Source organism: Zonotrichia albicollis, chromosome 3, assembly GCF_047830755.1.
Source record: "Zonotrichia albicollis isolate bZonAlb1 chromosome 3, bZonAlb1.hap1, whole genome shotgun sequence".
NCBI lineage: Eukaryota > Metazoa > Chordata > Aves > Passeriformes > Passerellidae > Zonotrichia > Zonotrichia albicollis.
The window spans coordinates 38,589,629-38,606,775 of record NC_133821.1 but is presented as its reverse complement, the minus strand read 5'-3'; the positions used below and the strand labels follow the sequence as shown (position 1 = coordinate 38,606,775).

At 44.7% G+C, this 17,147-nt stretch overlaps 2 protein-coding genes across 7 annotated transcripts in view; one reads left to right on the top strand and one right to left on the bottom strand.

Moving 5' to 3' along the window:
• TTC7A (tetratricopeptide repeat domain 7A) overlaps positions 1–9,184 on the bottom strand; it is a 207,527-nt gene extending 198,343 nt beyond the window's left edge. For 3 of the 6 annotated variants that reach the window (XM_074537200.1, XM_074537201.1, XM_074537202.1), the window contains exons 1-3: positions 8,827–9,179; positions 6,156–6,319; positions 4,444–4,612 (exon numbers count right to left, since the gene is read on the bottom strand). In XM_074537200.1, coding sequence (XP_074393301.1) covers positions 4,444–4,612; positions 6,156–6,319; positions 8,827–9,148 — 655 coding nt within the window. In that variant the 5' untranslated portion in view covers positions 9,149–9,179. Of the gene's footprint in view, positions 1–3,655; positions 3,715–4,443; positions 4,613–6,155; positions 6,320–8,826 lie in introns of those variants that run through there. The other 3 variants (XM_074537204.1, XM_074537203.1, XM_074537205.1) reach the window with 3 other exon arrangements.
• Positions 9,185–10,462: 1,278 nt separating this feature from the next.
• On the top strand, positions 10,463–15,583 carry MCFD2 (multiple coagulation factor deficiency 2, ER cargo receptor complex subunit). Its single transcript, XM_074537208.1, has 4 exons — positions 10,463–10,678; positions 11,390–11,541; positions 12,221–12,380; positions 13,421–15,583. The coding sequence occupies exons 1-4, from the start codon at positions 10,607–10,609 to the stop codon at positions 13,550–13,552; spliced, it is 516 nt and encodes a 171-aa protein (XP_074393309.1). The 5' UTR covers positions 10,463–10,606; the 3' UTR covers positions 13,553–15,583.
• Positions 15,584–17,147: the final 1,564 nt, after the last annotated feature.

The window sequence follows — 17,147 nt, the reverse complement described above, 5'->3', positions numbered from 1 at the left end:
ACCACTTCCAGTATTGGAAACCCAAGACAATCATTTCACATGGGCAGAAAGCAGAACAATATAATTCAAAGCATACAGACCTCATAACCACTGAATTCTTAAAAGATACAATCACAAGAGAAACAGGAGCACACATAAGCTCAGCAATTTGTTCTAAGACCGAACAAAAACAAAATAATCCAAAACAAGATGTGCTGAACTCAGGATGCTGGAAGCAGGTTCTAGTCTGTTTATCATTATCAAACCTAGGAAAAACCCCTACGTGGCAGCTTCAAGGTTTTACTTTGAAAAATATCACTCACAGATCTTAGCAGAGCTCTAAAGCTCAGTGGCTCAATCCAGCAATGTTTGTTTCAAGATTTTATCTTTGGTTTCTCAAATGTGTCACACCACAGATCTTAAGCATGTTTAAATGACTAAAATGGGTCCAAGGATAAAATACAGATAGCTCTGAACCACTAGCAGAGTCTCATTTCCTCCTAGATATGGCTTGTGGTTGGATTTGTTACAATAAAATGCAGACTACACGATGGCTCTTTACAGGCACACTATCACCTTGTTCTCTTCCACACCTTTCCAAAGATCTAAAAAGACAAGCTCACATTGCAGCCTTTTGATAAAATGGATGTCTTTTCTAAAGTTAAAAAACCTAAAAACTAAAGAACAAAAACACTCAAAAACAAAATTACAAGGAATAAATCTTAATTTGGTCTGCAGTCTTCTCTCCCAATCACCAGAGAAGAGGCGCTATATACACCACCATTCACATCAACTGTGTCAGATGCCTTTTGAAGAAGTGATGAATCACCCCAGAACAGCCAACTTCTGACTCTACAGAGAGTTCAGACCCATCCTGAGATGCCAAATGGCCAAGAATAACACAAAAATTACTAAATTACAAGAACTACAGGATGGACTGGGAGAAAAGGAGAAAAACAGGCAGTGGGACTTCTAAAGCTTTAACTCCCTAGAAATCCATTTAGAAGCTAGATAGCCTGTGCAACCCTATGGCATTGCTGCACAAATACAGACAGGCAGCCTTCTCCAGGCTACCCCACTCAGGTGGAACAAGTCCAGTGCCCGGCCTGACAGCACAGGGCTGACTGCAGAGCTCTGACACATCCCTGAGCACAAGATAAAGCCTCCCTCAGTCAGTAGAAAGCAGGACCCACACAACACAGGAGCCCTACCTGACTCCACCAGCCAGGCTGGCCTCAGGTAAAGCAGCTCTCACCCTGCTCTCAGCAGCACAGCAAACATTGCCACATCACAGAAGCTTCCTTCTTGGAGCTCAGGTATGCTGAAGCCCTGGCTAGAGCTACACAGTGCTCTGTAAGGGTCAGGTAGCAGCCTGACCTTGCACCAGGAAGGTTTACTCCTTACAAAGAGAGAGATATCTGCAGAGTTTCTGCAGCAAGCACAAACAGAGGGAAACCAGTGGGCTCTAACAGCTACAGTTTGTTCTGAAGTCTTTTTTGCTTGCTGTTTCAAATGGACACCATCAGGTAACAAAGCCACAGTATATCCCAATTGAATTAGAAGCAAAGTTTGCTTACTCAATACTGTTTTATGCAACAACAGAGTTACTTGCATCAGAGATTACCAGCAGTAATATGAACTGAGCAGAAGTAAACTTTTAAGGAAGGACTGACTTCATGAAGGATGGGGAGGAACGACACAAATACAAACCACCCACCTATTAACTAACCAGAGAGGTTAAAATTAGTCATAATGAAAAATCAAACAATTGTCAAAGCTCCACTCACAGCACCTACAAAACTTGTCTCCTCACAATGCAGGGATTTAGAAACAGAACAGGAAGCAGCAGTCAGATGAGACACTGGAGAATCTTGCTCTCTCCCATTTCTCCTGTGACTTGTCAATTGCACAACCCCTCATATTGATAAAGAGCTTCAAAATTTACTTCTTGAAACTCACCTTGTGTGGAAGTTTAGTGAGAAGGCAAGCAAGAATTCTTTTCCCTGCTCAACTTCTTCAATCCAAACATAAGGGTACAAATCCATAGTGCCTCTTACCATAATATGAACCCACTACATGCTTTGGACCTGGAGAGATTTAGTTCAACATCCACCTTCAGTGTTGCAAAGGTTAACAGGTGCTCTAAGGAAGGAAACTTGTTTTTGCTGGATTTCTACAACAGGTTTTATCTGTGCAACTCCTCCCACTGTATCCCACGTTCCTTGTTACATTTTTGTTAATTGCCAACATTAAAAGGATAGGTGTCAACATTTAAAAAATAAGCCTTTTATCTGACTGTTCTTTGTTCCATGACCTTTCCAGCCTCATCCTGAGTGCTTGAGACCCTATGCTGCCATTCTGCATTACAGGCATTTCTCAGCAGTATTACCTACACAAAACTGAGGAAGTTTCAATTTCACAATATGAGGTGATTCAAAGTTCTGCTGCTTTTAACTAATGCTGGATGAACAGGGGTATTCTATTAAACCAACAGCTTTCTCCCCTTTCTGAAAATGTGAACAAGAAATTGACTGAGGAACCTAACTTCTGCCTTGAAATAGACAGGACTGTGGCTTTTCTGGATATTTGCCTAAATGGCCCCTGCAAAAATTTTACTATGAGCAACATTCAAGAGCATCTTTAAAGAAGGCTTCAGATTGCAAAAACAACCAATAGTTCAACCCAAGGCAGTAATCTAGTATGAATGAACATAATTTCTGGAGAGATACCAAATTAAAAAGGGGAAAAAGAAAAATCTATGGCATAAAGTATCAATACATTTTAAATAATTCAACTCCATATTGTTACTTGCCCTGCAGAAAGAGCCTGGACACACATTATAAAATGAAAATTTACATCTACACTGCTATTGCCATAGCTACCTGCACAAAGTGCTAACACCAGAGTGGCTGAGGGAACATGGCATGAGGGAACAGTGATCCTAGCAGTGAGTGCCCGCTCCAAACTCAGCTGGACAAGCTCCACTCTGCTGGACTGCTTTATGCCACCAACTCTGGTAGAATACTGAGTGATTTACTACACTCTTGATATCTCAGCTAATATGAAAATAATCATCATGGAGTATAAAGACTGTGCAACCATAACAGCACAGAGGTTTCTCTGCAATGACAGAGACTCCATATGGTTTACAGGGCAACACAGTATTTACATTCCATTTCTTTTCCCACACGGGGAAAGAAACCAAAACATTGCCTGACACCGAAGCAAACGCCTCCAACATCTCCATATGTAAGTTAGCAGTCAACACAGCACAAGGGCTCTTACAACAGGGTTATTCCATCAGTTTCCACACACACATCATCATTACACTCACACCTCACCAAGGGTCATACCTGGTTCCCAATAAGGACAGTGCATCTCCTTCAGACTCTGGAGTGCACCAGGAGTTGCTCACAAATACACTGCTGAGAATGCACTGGCAAGCACCTCTGAGCCATGCAAGTGTCAGTGTGAGGCACAAGTAAATTAGTCCTGCTCCACAGAAGCTCATTAATGAAGCAGATTCGATCAGTACCACAGGAAACAAAAATCAAAGCAAGCAAAGCAGCACAAACAGGGTTTCAAAAAAAGCAGAATGACTCAAATTATTATCAGTAATACTAGCAGCCCAGTCAAACAGTATTTTGGGTTGATTTGGTTTCACTCTTTTACATACCAGTTGAAGGTATCTGATCATCAGAGTTCTCATTCACCTAATTAGCTGGTGGACATGCTGAAAAGAGTAGAAAGCAGTAGATAGGTAGCAGTACTTGAGCAACATTTATAAAGGAACCAAAAGCAAATGAAGGAGAAGATTACTGATCTTTTTCTCCCCCCCAAGTCAAAAACTGACAAGGGTCTTTCCCCCACTCAAAAAGGAAATGCAATTTCACTACCCACAGAGGTAGTTTTAATTAGAATCTCTCAAACAGTGCAATGTCTACAGAGTTACAAGGGGGAGGAGAGATTCCTGTTTGTACATAAGATCTGATACTGTGTGACATGCATTGCAAAAATACACTACCTGCTTTGAAAGCACACACTCTGTTAGTCCAAAGTTTAAAACTTGGAGACATCATTGTTGTTTAATTCACAGAAATCACTGATATGTACAAGTAGATGAATTCTTTCTAACCCAAAGCATAGGCCCCAATCCAGGCAAGAACTTGATTCTTGATTTACATTTTCCCAAAATGGACACACAAGCTCAAGTACATCGCTGACTTCCAGCCAAGAGTTACCACAAGATTTCCAATTTCAAGCTTTTCTTTACAAGCCAGCCAAGTTTAAAAACCATGGACTAAGACTCCATAATGCCTTCAAGTTTGAAACTACACGGACCATACCATGTAGGATCTTCTACAGCGCACATCTTTGCCCTAATCCTGCTCCAACCAAACCACTTGGAGAAACAGCTACAACCTAAAACCAGCACATTTCAAATATACACACGTGGTCCTTTACCTTTAATAACAAAGGCTTCAGTTATCAAACGCAGCATGTACAGAGGCTCCTCTTTGGTTGAAAGGTCATCAATTCCTGCTTTTGCATACATGCTGATGGCATCTCTGTAGCATCCCTCCACATAATGCAGCTTTCCAAGGATCAGCATAGCTTCTGTCATGTACTTCGGCTGAAATGGAGCAGAGAGAGAAAAACTGTTCACAGGGTGAAACACCAGACAGGAAGAATGAAGTTCTACAGCAAATTAGGCAGGTGCAGAATGCTTTCCTCTCACAAGTGCAAAGGCCAACCTCACAAGAGCAGTAGCCAATGAAGGTCAGGCAACCACTTTGGAGCTCAGATTTGAAATACAGTTTGTAAGCCAACTCTTTGGTCTCAGCTGACCTTCTCTATCGATTCACCAGCCACAAAGAGCACATAAAAGGCTGGCACTGTCAGAATTACCTACACACACTAAGAAAAACTCCTGCGTTTGAACTAGACAGTAAACATCACTTTTTAGACAAGTAAGCTCCCCTCTCCTCTGTATATTTAATTAAAGAGTGAGAAAAGTCTCAAATTTTCTTTAGTTGTCAGAGAATTTTCACGCAACAGTGAAAAAACAGAAGGCACACCTGCTATTTCTCAGATTCATTTTGTTTAAGGCTTTAAAACAAATATTACAGAACCTCAGTAAAACACATCTGTTCAGATCCTCTGGAAAGCATGAAAAGGTTCCTAAGCCTTCATATCCATTTTTTCAATACATGCAAGCAACACAGGGTCAATACTGCATCACTAGCTAAGTCACCACTAGCTAAAAACCAGTAATGCCAATTCATGCAGCCAAACTAAACACAAGGAAGTGGAAGAATCCAGTAGTTCTGACTGATAATGGGGTTAAACTATAAAGAGGGTTGGACAGATTCCCCCTCCCTTCCTTACTCTCTCCATTTTATCTCTAAGTAGGCTGACCTTGCTCATTGGAAATTAACATGGTGAAAATATAACATGCATTTCCAACTTAACTAACCTAGCCTGGCAATTTCAGGACCAGAAGTAATAGGAGTCTAGAGCAGACTGGTGTAATTCACTTACATCTAAACACAGTTATGCAACTGTGTGTCAAAGGACACCAATGCAGCAGCAGCAGCCATCAAAGCAGAGTTTTAAAACCCTCCTGAAGCTCTGCAACTGAGTCGACAAGCAGCTACTGGCCACACACCCAGATCATAAAACAAAATAAAGGCATTACTTCTCTAATAGACACCAAAGGCAGTGCAAGGCTACAGTCCTCCCAACACAACCCTAAGATCCTGACAGCAGCTTGTAGCACATTTTTCTCCAATCAGGAGCTACCAGTTGTGCAAAACTCCCTCAGATCTGGAGCAGCAGGAGGTCACTCTACTGTGCTGGCCTGACAGCACCCTTATGTGCCCACACCCCACCACTTGAGAGCAATTCTAAGTATTTATCCTACTCCCTTCCAATTAAAAAAAAGAAATAAAGAGGATATGCCCTTGTAGCACATAATTTCTTTGCATATGGAAAAGCAAGTCTCACAGCATAAAACCCGGCCTAGAGGAATTACCAGTCTCTCAGTATCACCTGCAATACAGCACTGTATATCCATGGACACGAGCAAGCAACACCCACACCTCGTATCACACTAATAATGACAGCAAAGAAGTATCCAGGAATTGGCAGGAATTATGATGATAGAGCCCACTTACTCTTAGTTTCCCTCTGCTTAAGATATTGGTCAGATACTGCTTAGCTTCACCCAGTTTGGGCTCACTCTTCTCTGACAGTGGAATGGAGTCCTTCAGTTTGGCAAAATTTTCTTTCAAACATTCCTCCAGCAGAGCCTCTGCAAGCAGCAAACTCCCATGGTCCTCTGAAAGCACACACCAACCAACAAGAAACATTGCTTACTGCTATACTGATGATAAACAGAATTACACAAACAAAACAACACACTTTGAGACAGACAATAAACTCAAATGAGGGGATAAGGAAGAACTGGTACACAAAAAAAGAGGTTGCATTAACTTTTATCTAGTGGAAACAGTACGTTTTGTATGGAAAAATGAAACAACACTTGTAACTTGAAGATTTTCCCTCCTTAATCCCTTAATTTTGGCAGCACCATTCCTTCTTACATTGTCACTAATATAACAGTTAAGAATTTTCATCACAAAACTCACTTTCAAAAGTGTAAGAACAAAAAGTCTGCAAACATTCCAAAGGATGCTTTTTATTTACAAAGGTACTAGCATGATATGAATGCTTTAGACTACAGAGAAGCGATAGCAGTAACTGCATCAAAAACTTCAATAATTCTCCTGAAAGTACACAGAAAAAACATTTAAAAGATTAATTTTATAGATTCTACACATCTATTACTAAAGACACACAGGGATTGATCCTCTGCTGTAATTAACATGCCACTTAAAGCTCTTTCTACATTAAAATCCATCCCTGTTCACAGTTCCACAGAAGTGTACACTCAAACACAGGTAGCAGCAATGGATACAGCATGAAGCATCATGGAATGTGGCAATCGTGCTGAAAAAAAAAGTTTAATCTGCCAGAGTACTCAGAGTTCTTGCATGACAGGCCCATTTCTGCAGTTCCTTCATTCATAACAACAGCACCTCCATCAGCAGACTAGTGGGTCAAGCCAGGTAAGGAAATCTTTGAATATCAAAAAGCCCAGCCCCACATTTCATATACATTCCATGTTTCAAAGGCTGAAGTTTGAGAATGAGAGGAACACAGTAGTGTATCCATTTTTGTATTTTCAGTCCAGGAGACACCTTATGCCCACTTTCTACCTATACACCATGTAATAACTGTATGGTGGTTTAGACGTTTTTGTTGTTGAGGCCTAAGTGTTCAGCTACATATCAAATTATAATCATAGCTCTTTCTGCTTGTTTGCAGGTCTGCAACTACACAAAGTACAGGTACATAAAATGAGAAGTGTAAGAGTTCAAGTATATTCCCCCCCAAACTTGCATGCAGTCATTTCTACACACTAAAGTGCTTTCAGGTAGTCATTAATCCCTTAATCAAACTTAAGGAATTAGATCTGTAAGATCACAGACAATTAAGAAATAAATATACACAACCTCACAAAGCAAACACTACTGTTAAAAAACAGTCCCATCCAAGCACACAATCATTTCTAGAAGCACAAAACCTGCTGAAAGAAGTTCTATAGTAGTAACAAGGCATTACTCTTTCGTAACTACCAAGTTATGATGACATGGCAGCAAATTAACAAATCATGTTTTTACAGCAATCATAGTGTTGTTATACCTCTTAATTACAAGGGAAGAAACTACTGTGAACGCTTCAACTACTAATGCCCCCAAAGCTCATGGTGATCTCTGCACCTGGGAAAACACAGCTGAAACCTGACTAAAGTTCAAAGGTTGGCCGTATGATTCTCAGCACAGGGTTCAACCTGTATCATGTAAACACTAGGAAAGCCTCAAAAACAAACATGTATTAAACTACCAGCATCTCTCCCATCATGGTTCCCATTGTGAAGTTTAAGGCACCCCAAAAAGCTTCAATGCTAGGGCCATATTCTGGTCACGATCCCCTAAAGAAGGGGTTTATTCCCAGAAGCAGCTCTTCTGACTTCGGTGGCAAAACCTTTGTACCACTACCGCGGGTAGAATCAGCTCCTGTTCACAACTTACTTGCTGACCTCAGACTGAGCTAGGCTGCCTCCCTCGTTACAAAAGATCTCATTAAAAAAAAAAAAAAAAAGGGCAGCAAATCAGTGTATTGTAACAGGGGAAAAATACTAATATACTTGCTATTTACGAAACCTGCTTTACACGTGAAAGCCTTCTAGTAAAGCAGTGCCCCTCGGAAACACAAAGAGGTAACACAAGGGCACCCACCCAAGAACAGCGCTGGCAGGGGCAAGAGGGAACCAGCATGGCACGTATCGAGAAGCTGATTTGAGCCTTTCCAAGCGGGGGCGGCCCGCCCGCAGCCCAAACGGGCCGGCGGCACCCGGGCGGGCTCGGAACCGGCAGCCGCCACCTGCGCCCCTCGCTGCCCCGCGGGCTCGGCAGCGCTGACACGGAAAGGAAGCGCCGAGTGATCCTTCCGAGCGCCGCTGCCCGAGCTCCGCCGCCTCTCCCAGGCATCCCTCCTTCCCGAGCACTGCGGAGCCGGGACGCCGGCACGGGGCGGCAAACGACGCCCCGCAAGCCGGGGCGGCCGCAGCTCCCGCCCACGCCAGCCCACCGGCACGGGGCTGCCGACACCGGCGGCGGCAGGGAGCGGGCGGCAGGGAGCGAGGAGCCGGCCCCGCCGCCGCTCCGCGCTCGGGCGGGTCGGTACCGGCGGCCGCCCCGCCCGCCCCAAATCGCCGCTTACCCGTGTCCTGCGCGCCCCTCGCCGCCTTCGCCTTGCGCGGGGGCCGCGGCGGCAGCAGCTGCTGTGCGAGGTGGCGGAGCCGCCCCCAGTGCCCCTCTGCCCGGCACCGCTCGATCTCCGCCTCCAGCTTCACGTGCGAGTGCGAGGCCCTGGCCGCCATCTTAGCGCCGGGACAGACCCGCCCCGCCCCGGCCCGCGGGGAGTCCCCGGCGGCGCCTCCCGAGCTCAGCGGCCGGGGCTGTAGATCCGCCAGGTGCTGGAGGGCGGGCGCGGCCGGGACGTGCTGCCCGAAGGCTGCGGTCGGAGACAGCGTATCAGCCATGGCCGCCACTCCCTGACGCCTCTCGCCTGATACCCGGGCACGGAGCCGCGTCCTGCACCAGCGGCCGCTGTCCCGGCACCGCGGGTGTGGCCCCTCGTTCCCTTCCTGGGCGAGACCGGCCGGGAATGCCGTTCCCCCACCGCCGCCCTCAGAAGTCACCCGAAGCCCAGGGCTCTCCGCCGGTTGATCCCCAGGGGCACCGGCCCCCTCCAGCAGCCGACCCCGCACGAGACCCGCGGGCGGCGCGTGAGGAACGGGCCAGAAGCCGCCCCGGGGCCCGGCTGTGCTCGAGGGCTGTGCCCTTGAGAGGCCGAAGCTGTGATGTGTAGGTGTCGAGTATGGAAACAGCGGGACCCGGGGCGTGAGGGGAAGCACAGAGCACGGTCAGCAGTGGGCACTGGGGACAGGGCACGGCAGTTCCCACTCGAGCAGCAGGGCAGGAACCATGGCGGTGGGGCTAGAGGGAAGCACCCAGAGCCAGGGCAGCAGGAGACTGCCCTAGCAGTGGGACACGTACTGACCCTCAGTGCCAGCAGCTCCACCATTGCAGTCCTTCTAGGTTCTGCCCAGGGTATCACCACTGGGATCCCTCCAATGCGTCCTCTGGGAAGGAGCTGTCTGCATCAAAGGCTGGGGTTGTGGAGACCCCACAGCGCCCAGAATGGGCCAGGTTGCAAGTGAGTCATCTGGTCCAAGCTCCCCTGCTCAAGCACGGTTGTCCTAGAGCACATGGCACACGATTGTGTCTAGGCAATTTCTGAGTATCTTCATTGATGGAGACTCCACAATGTCTCTGGACAATCTGCTCCTGTACTCAGTCACCTACACAGCAAACTTGTTCTTGGTGATGTTCAGGTAGAATTTTCTATGCATCAGTTTCTGCCTATTGCTTCCTCAGCACCACTGAGTAGAGCCTGGCTACATCCTCTTGGCACTCTCCCCCTTGTGTACACTATATAGACATATATAAACTTGTACACATTGATGAGTTCCTCTCTCAGTTGTCTCTTCTCGAGGCTGAAGGAGCCAAACTCCTCCAGCCTTTCCTGGTAAGAGAGATGTTCCAGTCCCTTAATAATCATTGTTACCCTCCACTGGACCCACGCAGGAGCTCCACGTCTCTCTTGTACTGAGGAGCCCAGCACTGGACACAGCACTCCAGGTGTGCCTCACCAGGGCTGAGCAGAGGGGCAGGATCACCTCCCCCACCTGCTGGCACTGCTGTTCCTAAAGCCCCGCACTACACGCTGCTGGCTCAGGGGCGGCTGATCACCCACCTGGCCCCTGCCCCGCCCCACGGTGGGCGCGGCCCCGCCGCACCTGCGCCGCCGCGAGGGCTCCACGTGGAGCTCCGGGAGCGGTGACGTCGCCCGCGAGGCGGGGCGGGGCGGGGCCGAGCGGAGCGGCCAATGGGCGTTGGAGCGGGCGGGGCAGCGCCGGGTCAGGGGTGATCCCGGGATGGTGTCCCGGGAATGGTGGGCAGCCCGCGCCCAGCCCGGAGCCCGCGGCACGGCGGAGACCCGCCCGAGGGTACGTAGTCTGTGGCGGCGGGGCCTCTCCGCCCGTCCCGATAGCCGCTGCTGGAGCGGGGGTGCTGGGGCCTGGGCGGTGGGCCCTGCCCCAGCCCCATCCTGCTGCGGGGGCGCTTCCTCGGGGATCCAGCCGGGGGTGGGAGCCCGGCGGGTGGGCAGCGCCGGGCTGGTGCAGCTGGGGCCGGGAGAAGAACGGGAGCGGAAGGCGCCAGCCCGCGCCGTGGCTGCCCTCGGCAGCGCGGCCGGCCCCTCTACCGCTGTGTGCCCTGTCACCTGCCCGGCTGCGTGACGGCTTCCCAGCTGTGCGCCCCTCAGGGAACACAGCCTTAACAGAGCTGCTCACTACATGGAGCCGCTTCCGTGCCCTGAGCGACCTTTGCTCCCATAGCTGCGGGGCAGGTCTGCCTGAGGCAGAGGGCATGGTTGCTTGTTTGTCTGGAAGGTATATGGAAACCCAGGCCTGGCTAAGGTGTGCACGTTAGCTATGAGGAAAAAAATATCTGAAAATTACTGCATAATTCAGTAAAAGAGGGGCCCTCATAAAAGTTCCTAATTGGAACTCTCTGGTTCTCTGCTTGCCAAGAGATTCCAATGCAACAAGTTTTTCTATTCTGAAACTTAATGGGGTTGTTTAGCACTGTCTAAATCCGCTGAAAGTAGATCACATTTTTCATCTGGTTTTTTGGGGGGTATGTTTTCCTTTTTGCAGGAGATCACAATGGCCCAAAGAATGTTTAGAACACATTTGCTGTTCTGCTTTGCTATGGCTGCATTCTTCATCTCTGCCCTAGCTGAGGAACACGTAGGAGAGAGTCAACATCCAAATATTCGCCTTGATAAGAATTTGGTACAAGATAAAGAGTAAGTTTCCCATGTTCTGAAAGTGTAAATTTTACTTCTTAATTATTTTCTTATCTCTAAATTATTATGCGAGTTGGACTTAAGCCTAGAGCACCCTGTTTTTTCAGAATGTTGTACGATTAGCTAAAGCCAGATATGAGACATGCTTGCTTGATACATTTGTAGAGATACAAGACCTAGAAAGGCTTTCTCTGGAGCCTTTAGCCCAACTTATGCTATAAAAAATTTCTTACAGAAATCCTGCCTACCCATATCAGCATACTTTAGACAAAATCTTATTCCTAATAGGTAGAATTTATTTTTTCATTTGCGTCTTCACAAATGTGGAACAGTTCTAGCAGCAAGTAAAACTTCTTAGAACAGTTCATGGTTGACTGGGAAAGATCTTCCTCCAGTTCCTGTGCTTTGGAAGACAGCCAAAAAGAGATTTTGGGCTCTGCTTCAGTTGTTTTGATAGCCTGTTAAGTAGGCCAGAAGAAATAGTTATCTAAGGCATTAGAGGCTTCTACATCCTCTCTAAAAAACAACCTTTGTATCCTCTTTATCTTGATATCAAACTGTAGCTTTTAGTTGTCCAGGGTGCTTTTAGACATACAATATTTGATCAAAGACTAAATTAGCTGTAAACAGAGCATTAAATCTTAACTGATGGAAATGTTGTGGGTTTTGTTTTTCTTAGACACATCATGGAACACCTGGAAGGTGTTATCGAGAAACCAGAATCTGAGATGTCTCCACAAGAGTTGCAGCTCCATTACTTCAAAATGCATGATTATGATGGCAATAATTTGCTAGATGGGTTAGAACTTGCTACTGCTATCTCACATGTCCACAAAGAGGTTGGTGTAGTTTTGTAAGGGCATATGTGCTTGGAAACAGTTCTGACTCTAAAAGCAGCAGAGCAGTTGCAACACATCCTTGGTGCAGTTACAGTTTTTCCTGAACATGAGAGTACTTTTCTCTTGATAGTTCTGGTTGAATTTATAAATGATCACTGCTTTTCGTGTCACATTGCAGTTTTTAGGAAGTTTCCATTTTGGTTTAAACTCTAGAATCAGGAAGGGCTCCAGAGTGAAAATCATTTTACAGAGGACTTACTTAGGCAGGTAGGGATGGGAGAAAGGGAAGTTATCCAAAATGAGGCATAAGAATTTGTAGAAATATCATGATACGACACTCTTTTCAGCTTCAGGCTGTTACTGCTGTTTGTACACAAACTATAAAAAACCTCTTGCACAAAATTGATATTAGAAGAATGTGCTATGGTCTGCTTCTTCCTACACTCAATTTTTCAGTCATTAGGAACACAATAGAAACACATTATCTCATATTGACCTTCTGCAAGTTACAATTCAGAAAAGCATAACTTCCTGCTAATAACCTGTGGCAAAAATAGCGAGAGCCAAGAACAGAATATGAGTGGCTGTTTCTTGTGCAAAGGCACCTCTTTGTGTTCCCATAAGGAGTGTTACTAAGTATTTTCCTGACTTGAAGCTACAGTGCTGAATTTTTTCACTTCTGTGTAAGGTGTTTCTGTAGTGTATAGAAACTACAATGTCTATACTACATCAAGATCCTAATTAAGAATACATTCATTAGATGATTGTCCATCATTATACATTGTGGTATTCAGCTTTTGGAACTTCTGACCAAGAATGTTGACTGCAGAATGCTTGTTCTGAATCCAAAGAACTTTGACTTCAAACCTTCCATCTGATGAAATTTGCTTACATTGTTATAAATGATTACATAAATCTTAGTGCCAAATTAGGCACCAAAGATGAGCAGCTTTGTAAAAAATTGGTTGTCAGTAATCTGTCACACGTGCTACTAGATGAGAAAGACTGCTAAACTGTTCCCTGTGGTTTTGTTTTTGTAGGAAGGTGGTGGACATAGCCAAGCAATGAAGGAAGAAGAGCTGATTAGTCTAATTGATGATGTCTTGAGAGATGATGACAAGAACAATGATGGATATATTGACTATGCAGAATTTGCAAAATCACTGGAATAAGGGTCTGTTTCTCCTCCTAACCACATGAAAATGTGAACCAGTATAATGTGATTCATTACTGTCTTGTATCAACCCCTGTGCTGTGAGAAGTAGAGGTGTTCCAGTTCCACCTAAATTTATTTGAAAGTTGTATGAGTCAAGAGTTTTGCTAACTTGGAGTGAGAGCCATGTTTGACTAAACATAATACACATTTGAATTGTGAAGCATGGAAGTGCCAGCAGTACTCACACAGGGTACAGCTGGCAAACTCCTGAGTAGCTCTGTGTGAATACTAAATAGAGTCATTAGCATCTAAATTTCAGGTTTTCAGTCGTTGGGTTTTATAGTTCTTATTTGCTTACATTTTCTATTTAAAATTATACCTAGAAAACAAGAAATGATTACTGCATAATAGTTCTATTCCAAGGGGAAATGCCTTTACCTTCTCTCTAATTTACAAGAAAATCTGTAGATAAGTACAGGTGCTTGAAACAGCAGTTGTAGAGGAAAAGCATTTGAGTGTGAGTTATGTTTGAGTTCCACATGACACCATATGAACTTAAACAGCCTTTGAATAAATTGAGTATTTTTAAATATATGTACTTCCTAGCATACCATTACATATAAATATATATGTGTGTTTTTCAATTTTTTGTCCTCTACAAATTTACTTTTTATATCTTAATTTACCAGGGGTTTTTTATCTGCCTTCCATTTTTTAAAGAAAATTGAAGTATTTTATTACATGTTATGTTAATGCTGTATAGCATTTGTTAGAAAGCTTCTGCTATTTGGTTTTGAACCATAGAATGGCCTCGGTTGGAAGGGACCTTACAGCTCATTCAGTTCCAACACCCCTGCCACAGTCAGGGACACAATTTCCACTAGACCACGTTGCTCAGGTGTTCCCTCCCTAGGGTTAGGGCATCTACAACTTCTCTGTGCAGCCTGTTCCAGTGCCTTTCCACCCACACAGTAAAGAATTTCTTCCTAACATCTAATCTAAACCTAGCCTCTGTCACTACATACTCTTGTAGAGTCCCACTCCCTCTTTTTTTAGGCTCCCTTCAGGTACTGGATGGCTGCAGTTAAGTCACCCCAATTTTTCCAGGCTGAACAATTCCAACTCTCTCAGCCTTTCCTCACAGGAGAGGTGCTCCATCCTTGTGATCATCTTGGTGGCCTCCTCTGGCTCCCTCCAGCAGGTCCATGTCTCTCCTGAGGTGGATGCAGGGTTCCAGGTGGGTCCCAGCAGAGCAGAGGGGCAGAATCCCCTCCCTGCCCTGCTGCCCACGCTGCTTTGGCTGCAGCCCAGGACAGGTTTGGCTTTCTGGGCAGTGAGGGCACATTTCCAGCTCATGTCCAGCCTCTCACCCAGCAGCACCCCCAGGTCCTTGTCCCCAGGGCTGCTCTTGATCATCCCCCAGCCTGTGTTGATACCAGGGCTGCTCCATCCAGGTGCAGCAACTTGTACTTGGTCTTGTTAAACCTCATGAGATTCCTGTGGGCCCACTTCTCAAGCTTGTCCAGCTTCTGGATAGCATCTTATCCTTCAGGACTGTTTTGAAGGTCACATTAACAGTAAACCAGTTTTAATATTAAAGCTTTTGTTCATTTTGGATTTTGCAGTATTAGCCAGCAGGAGAGAGCAAGTAATGCTGCCTTGTTAAGGTTTAAGTTCATATTCCTTGACACCTGAATTATGGTATTACTTTCAGGAAGTATTTCATAATTTAACAGTTTCAAGCTACTTGAGTGTTTTCAAATCATCATGGCTCTAGGAATGTTTTCACTGTCTTGACTCAATACTTGATAAGTCAAGCAGTTTAAGAATATTAGAGCTGCGATGTATTGCTGTGTGATTGATGTTTGGTGACTGAAACATAATAGAAATCTTAAATTGCATTCAATGATTTTTCATTAATAAAGAATCTAAATGTTAGCCTATTTCTGTAAAATGTATAAAGAGCTATTTTCTATACAAAATTATTCTTATACAAGAGAAACACATTGTAAAAGAAACTATTTCCTCTCTTTAAATGTTTGTGCAATGAAGCCTGAGTGTTGGATTTTTTTTTTGTATTAACTATTTATTTTGAAACCTTTGTGGCCAAGTTTGTGCTGGTTGTACAAGCAATAAAATTAGGCTGGGGTTTGTGCATGCTGATAGGATACACAAGGCTGGAAGTGCTAGTAAGAAATGCACCTCATTTGCTGATGTGTTTTTAAGCTTGTCTCTCTTACTCACAGTCATCTTAAAAGAAAATTCTTTCAGTTACACTTAGAGGGTTTCTTTGGGTTTTTTGGTTGGTTGTTTGGTTTTTTTTAATCTCTTCTGAGGCTCTGAATGATCTGGAGTGAATGTTGAATCGGAAGAAAGTGTAGGAAATGCTAGTGGCTAAGAGGGCAGAAGAGGTTAAGCTGCTCAGCTTGAGCACTTAAAGCAGGTTGCCTGTAGCCCTGTCAACTCTTATATGCTTATTGCTCTTGTGGTTTAACCCCAGCTGGCAGCAAGGGGCCACAGAGCCGCTCACTCCCCCTGGTCTGATGGCAGAGAGGATCAGAAGGGCAAAAGTGAGAAAATTTGGGGGTTGAAATGAAGATAGTTTAAAGCAAAAGCCCTGAGTGCAAGCAAAGCAAAATAGGGAATTTCTTCACTCCTGTCCATGGGCAGGTGATTGGCAGGAGAGCAAGGCTCCATCACATATGATGATTGCTTGGGAAGACAAATGCCACCACTCCAAATAGACCCCTCCTTCTCTTCCTCCATCCCCCTTAGCTTTATATGCTAAGCATGGCACCATGTGCTCAGGAACATCCCTTTAGTCATTTGGGGTCAGCTATCCTGGCTCTGTCCTCTCTCAGCTCCTTGTGCACCTCTCACTGGTGTGGTGGGATGAGAGGCAGAAAAAAAGATCTGTGTAAGCTCTGCTCTGCAATAATGAAAAATCCCTGTGTTACTAACTCTATTTTCAGCACAAATCCGAAACACTGCTCCATACTAGCCAGTGTGAAGAAAATTAATTCTTTGCCAGCCAAAATTAGCACAATACTTAAGGCTCCAAGTTTTGGGTTTGAGATGAAAGGGCAAGACTCTTACACATGGTTTTCTCATCACATGCAACCACCTGTAAGTCTATTTATGTACTTCTGTTGTATTCATGTGAATATTTATTTACTGCTATTATTGTATGCGGCAAAAGACATACACCACAGAAGCTTCATATTGGAAATCATAAATGCTGGTAGTATGAACATTATTTGCCAGCTATTTTAAATTTGTTTTAAGGGTCCAGAAGTATAAATAGAAAAATTATTTACTGAAAGGGGAAAAGAAAATTGGTACCTTTGATATGCGTGAAGAACAAAATAAAATTTCTGCTTTCCTATAAAGAACAGTTCAAGAAAAATTACCCAAGCTGAAACCTGCATTGTCATGTCTTTACTCAGCCTCCTAAAACAAATACACATGCGTAATTAGTACAATTAAAGATAAGTGTTTTAAGAGCTGTCTAGGGAGCTTTCTCAGTTATTAAGCAGAAAAGTGCAAAATTGCTGAGAGTGATGGTGAATCAGACTTCTTTTTTTTTCAAATATAACTGATTTGTGTGCTAG

Bases quoted from the DNA above. Each gene is read 5' to 3' on its own strand.
- MCFD2 (XM_074537208.1), top strand. From the start codon at position 10,607: ATGGTGTCCCGGGAATGGTGGGCAGCCCGCGCCCAGCCCGGAGCCCGC. The intron at 10,679-11,389 runs GTACGTAGTCTG...TCCTTTTTGCAG, and splicing joins CGGCGGAGACCCGCCCGAGG to GAGATCACAATGGCCCAAAG. The intron at 11,542-12,220 runs GTAAGTTTCCCA...TGTTTTTCTTAG, and splicing joins AATTTGGTACAAGATAAAGA to ACACATCATGGAACACCTGG.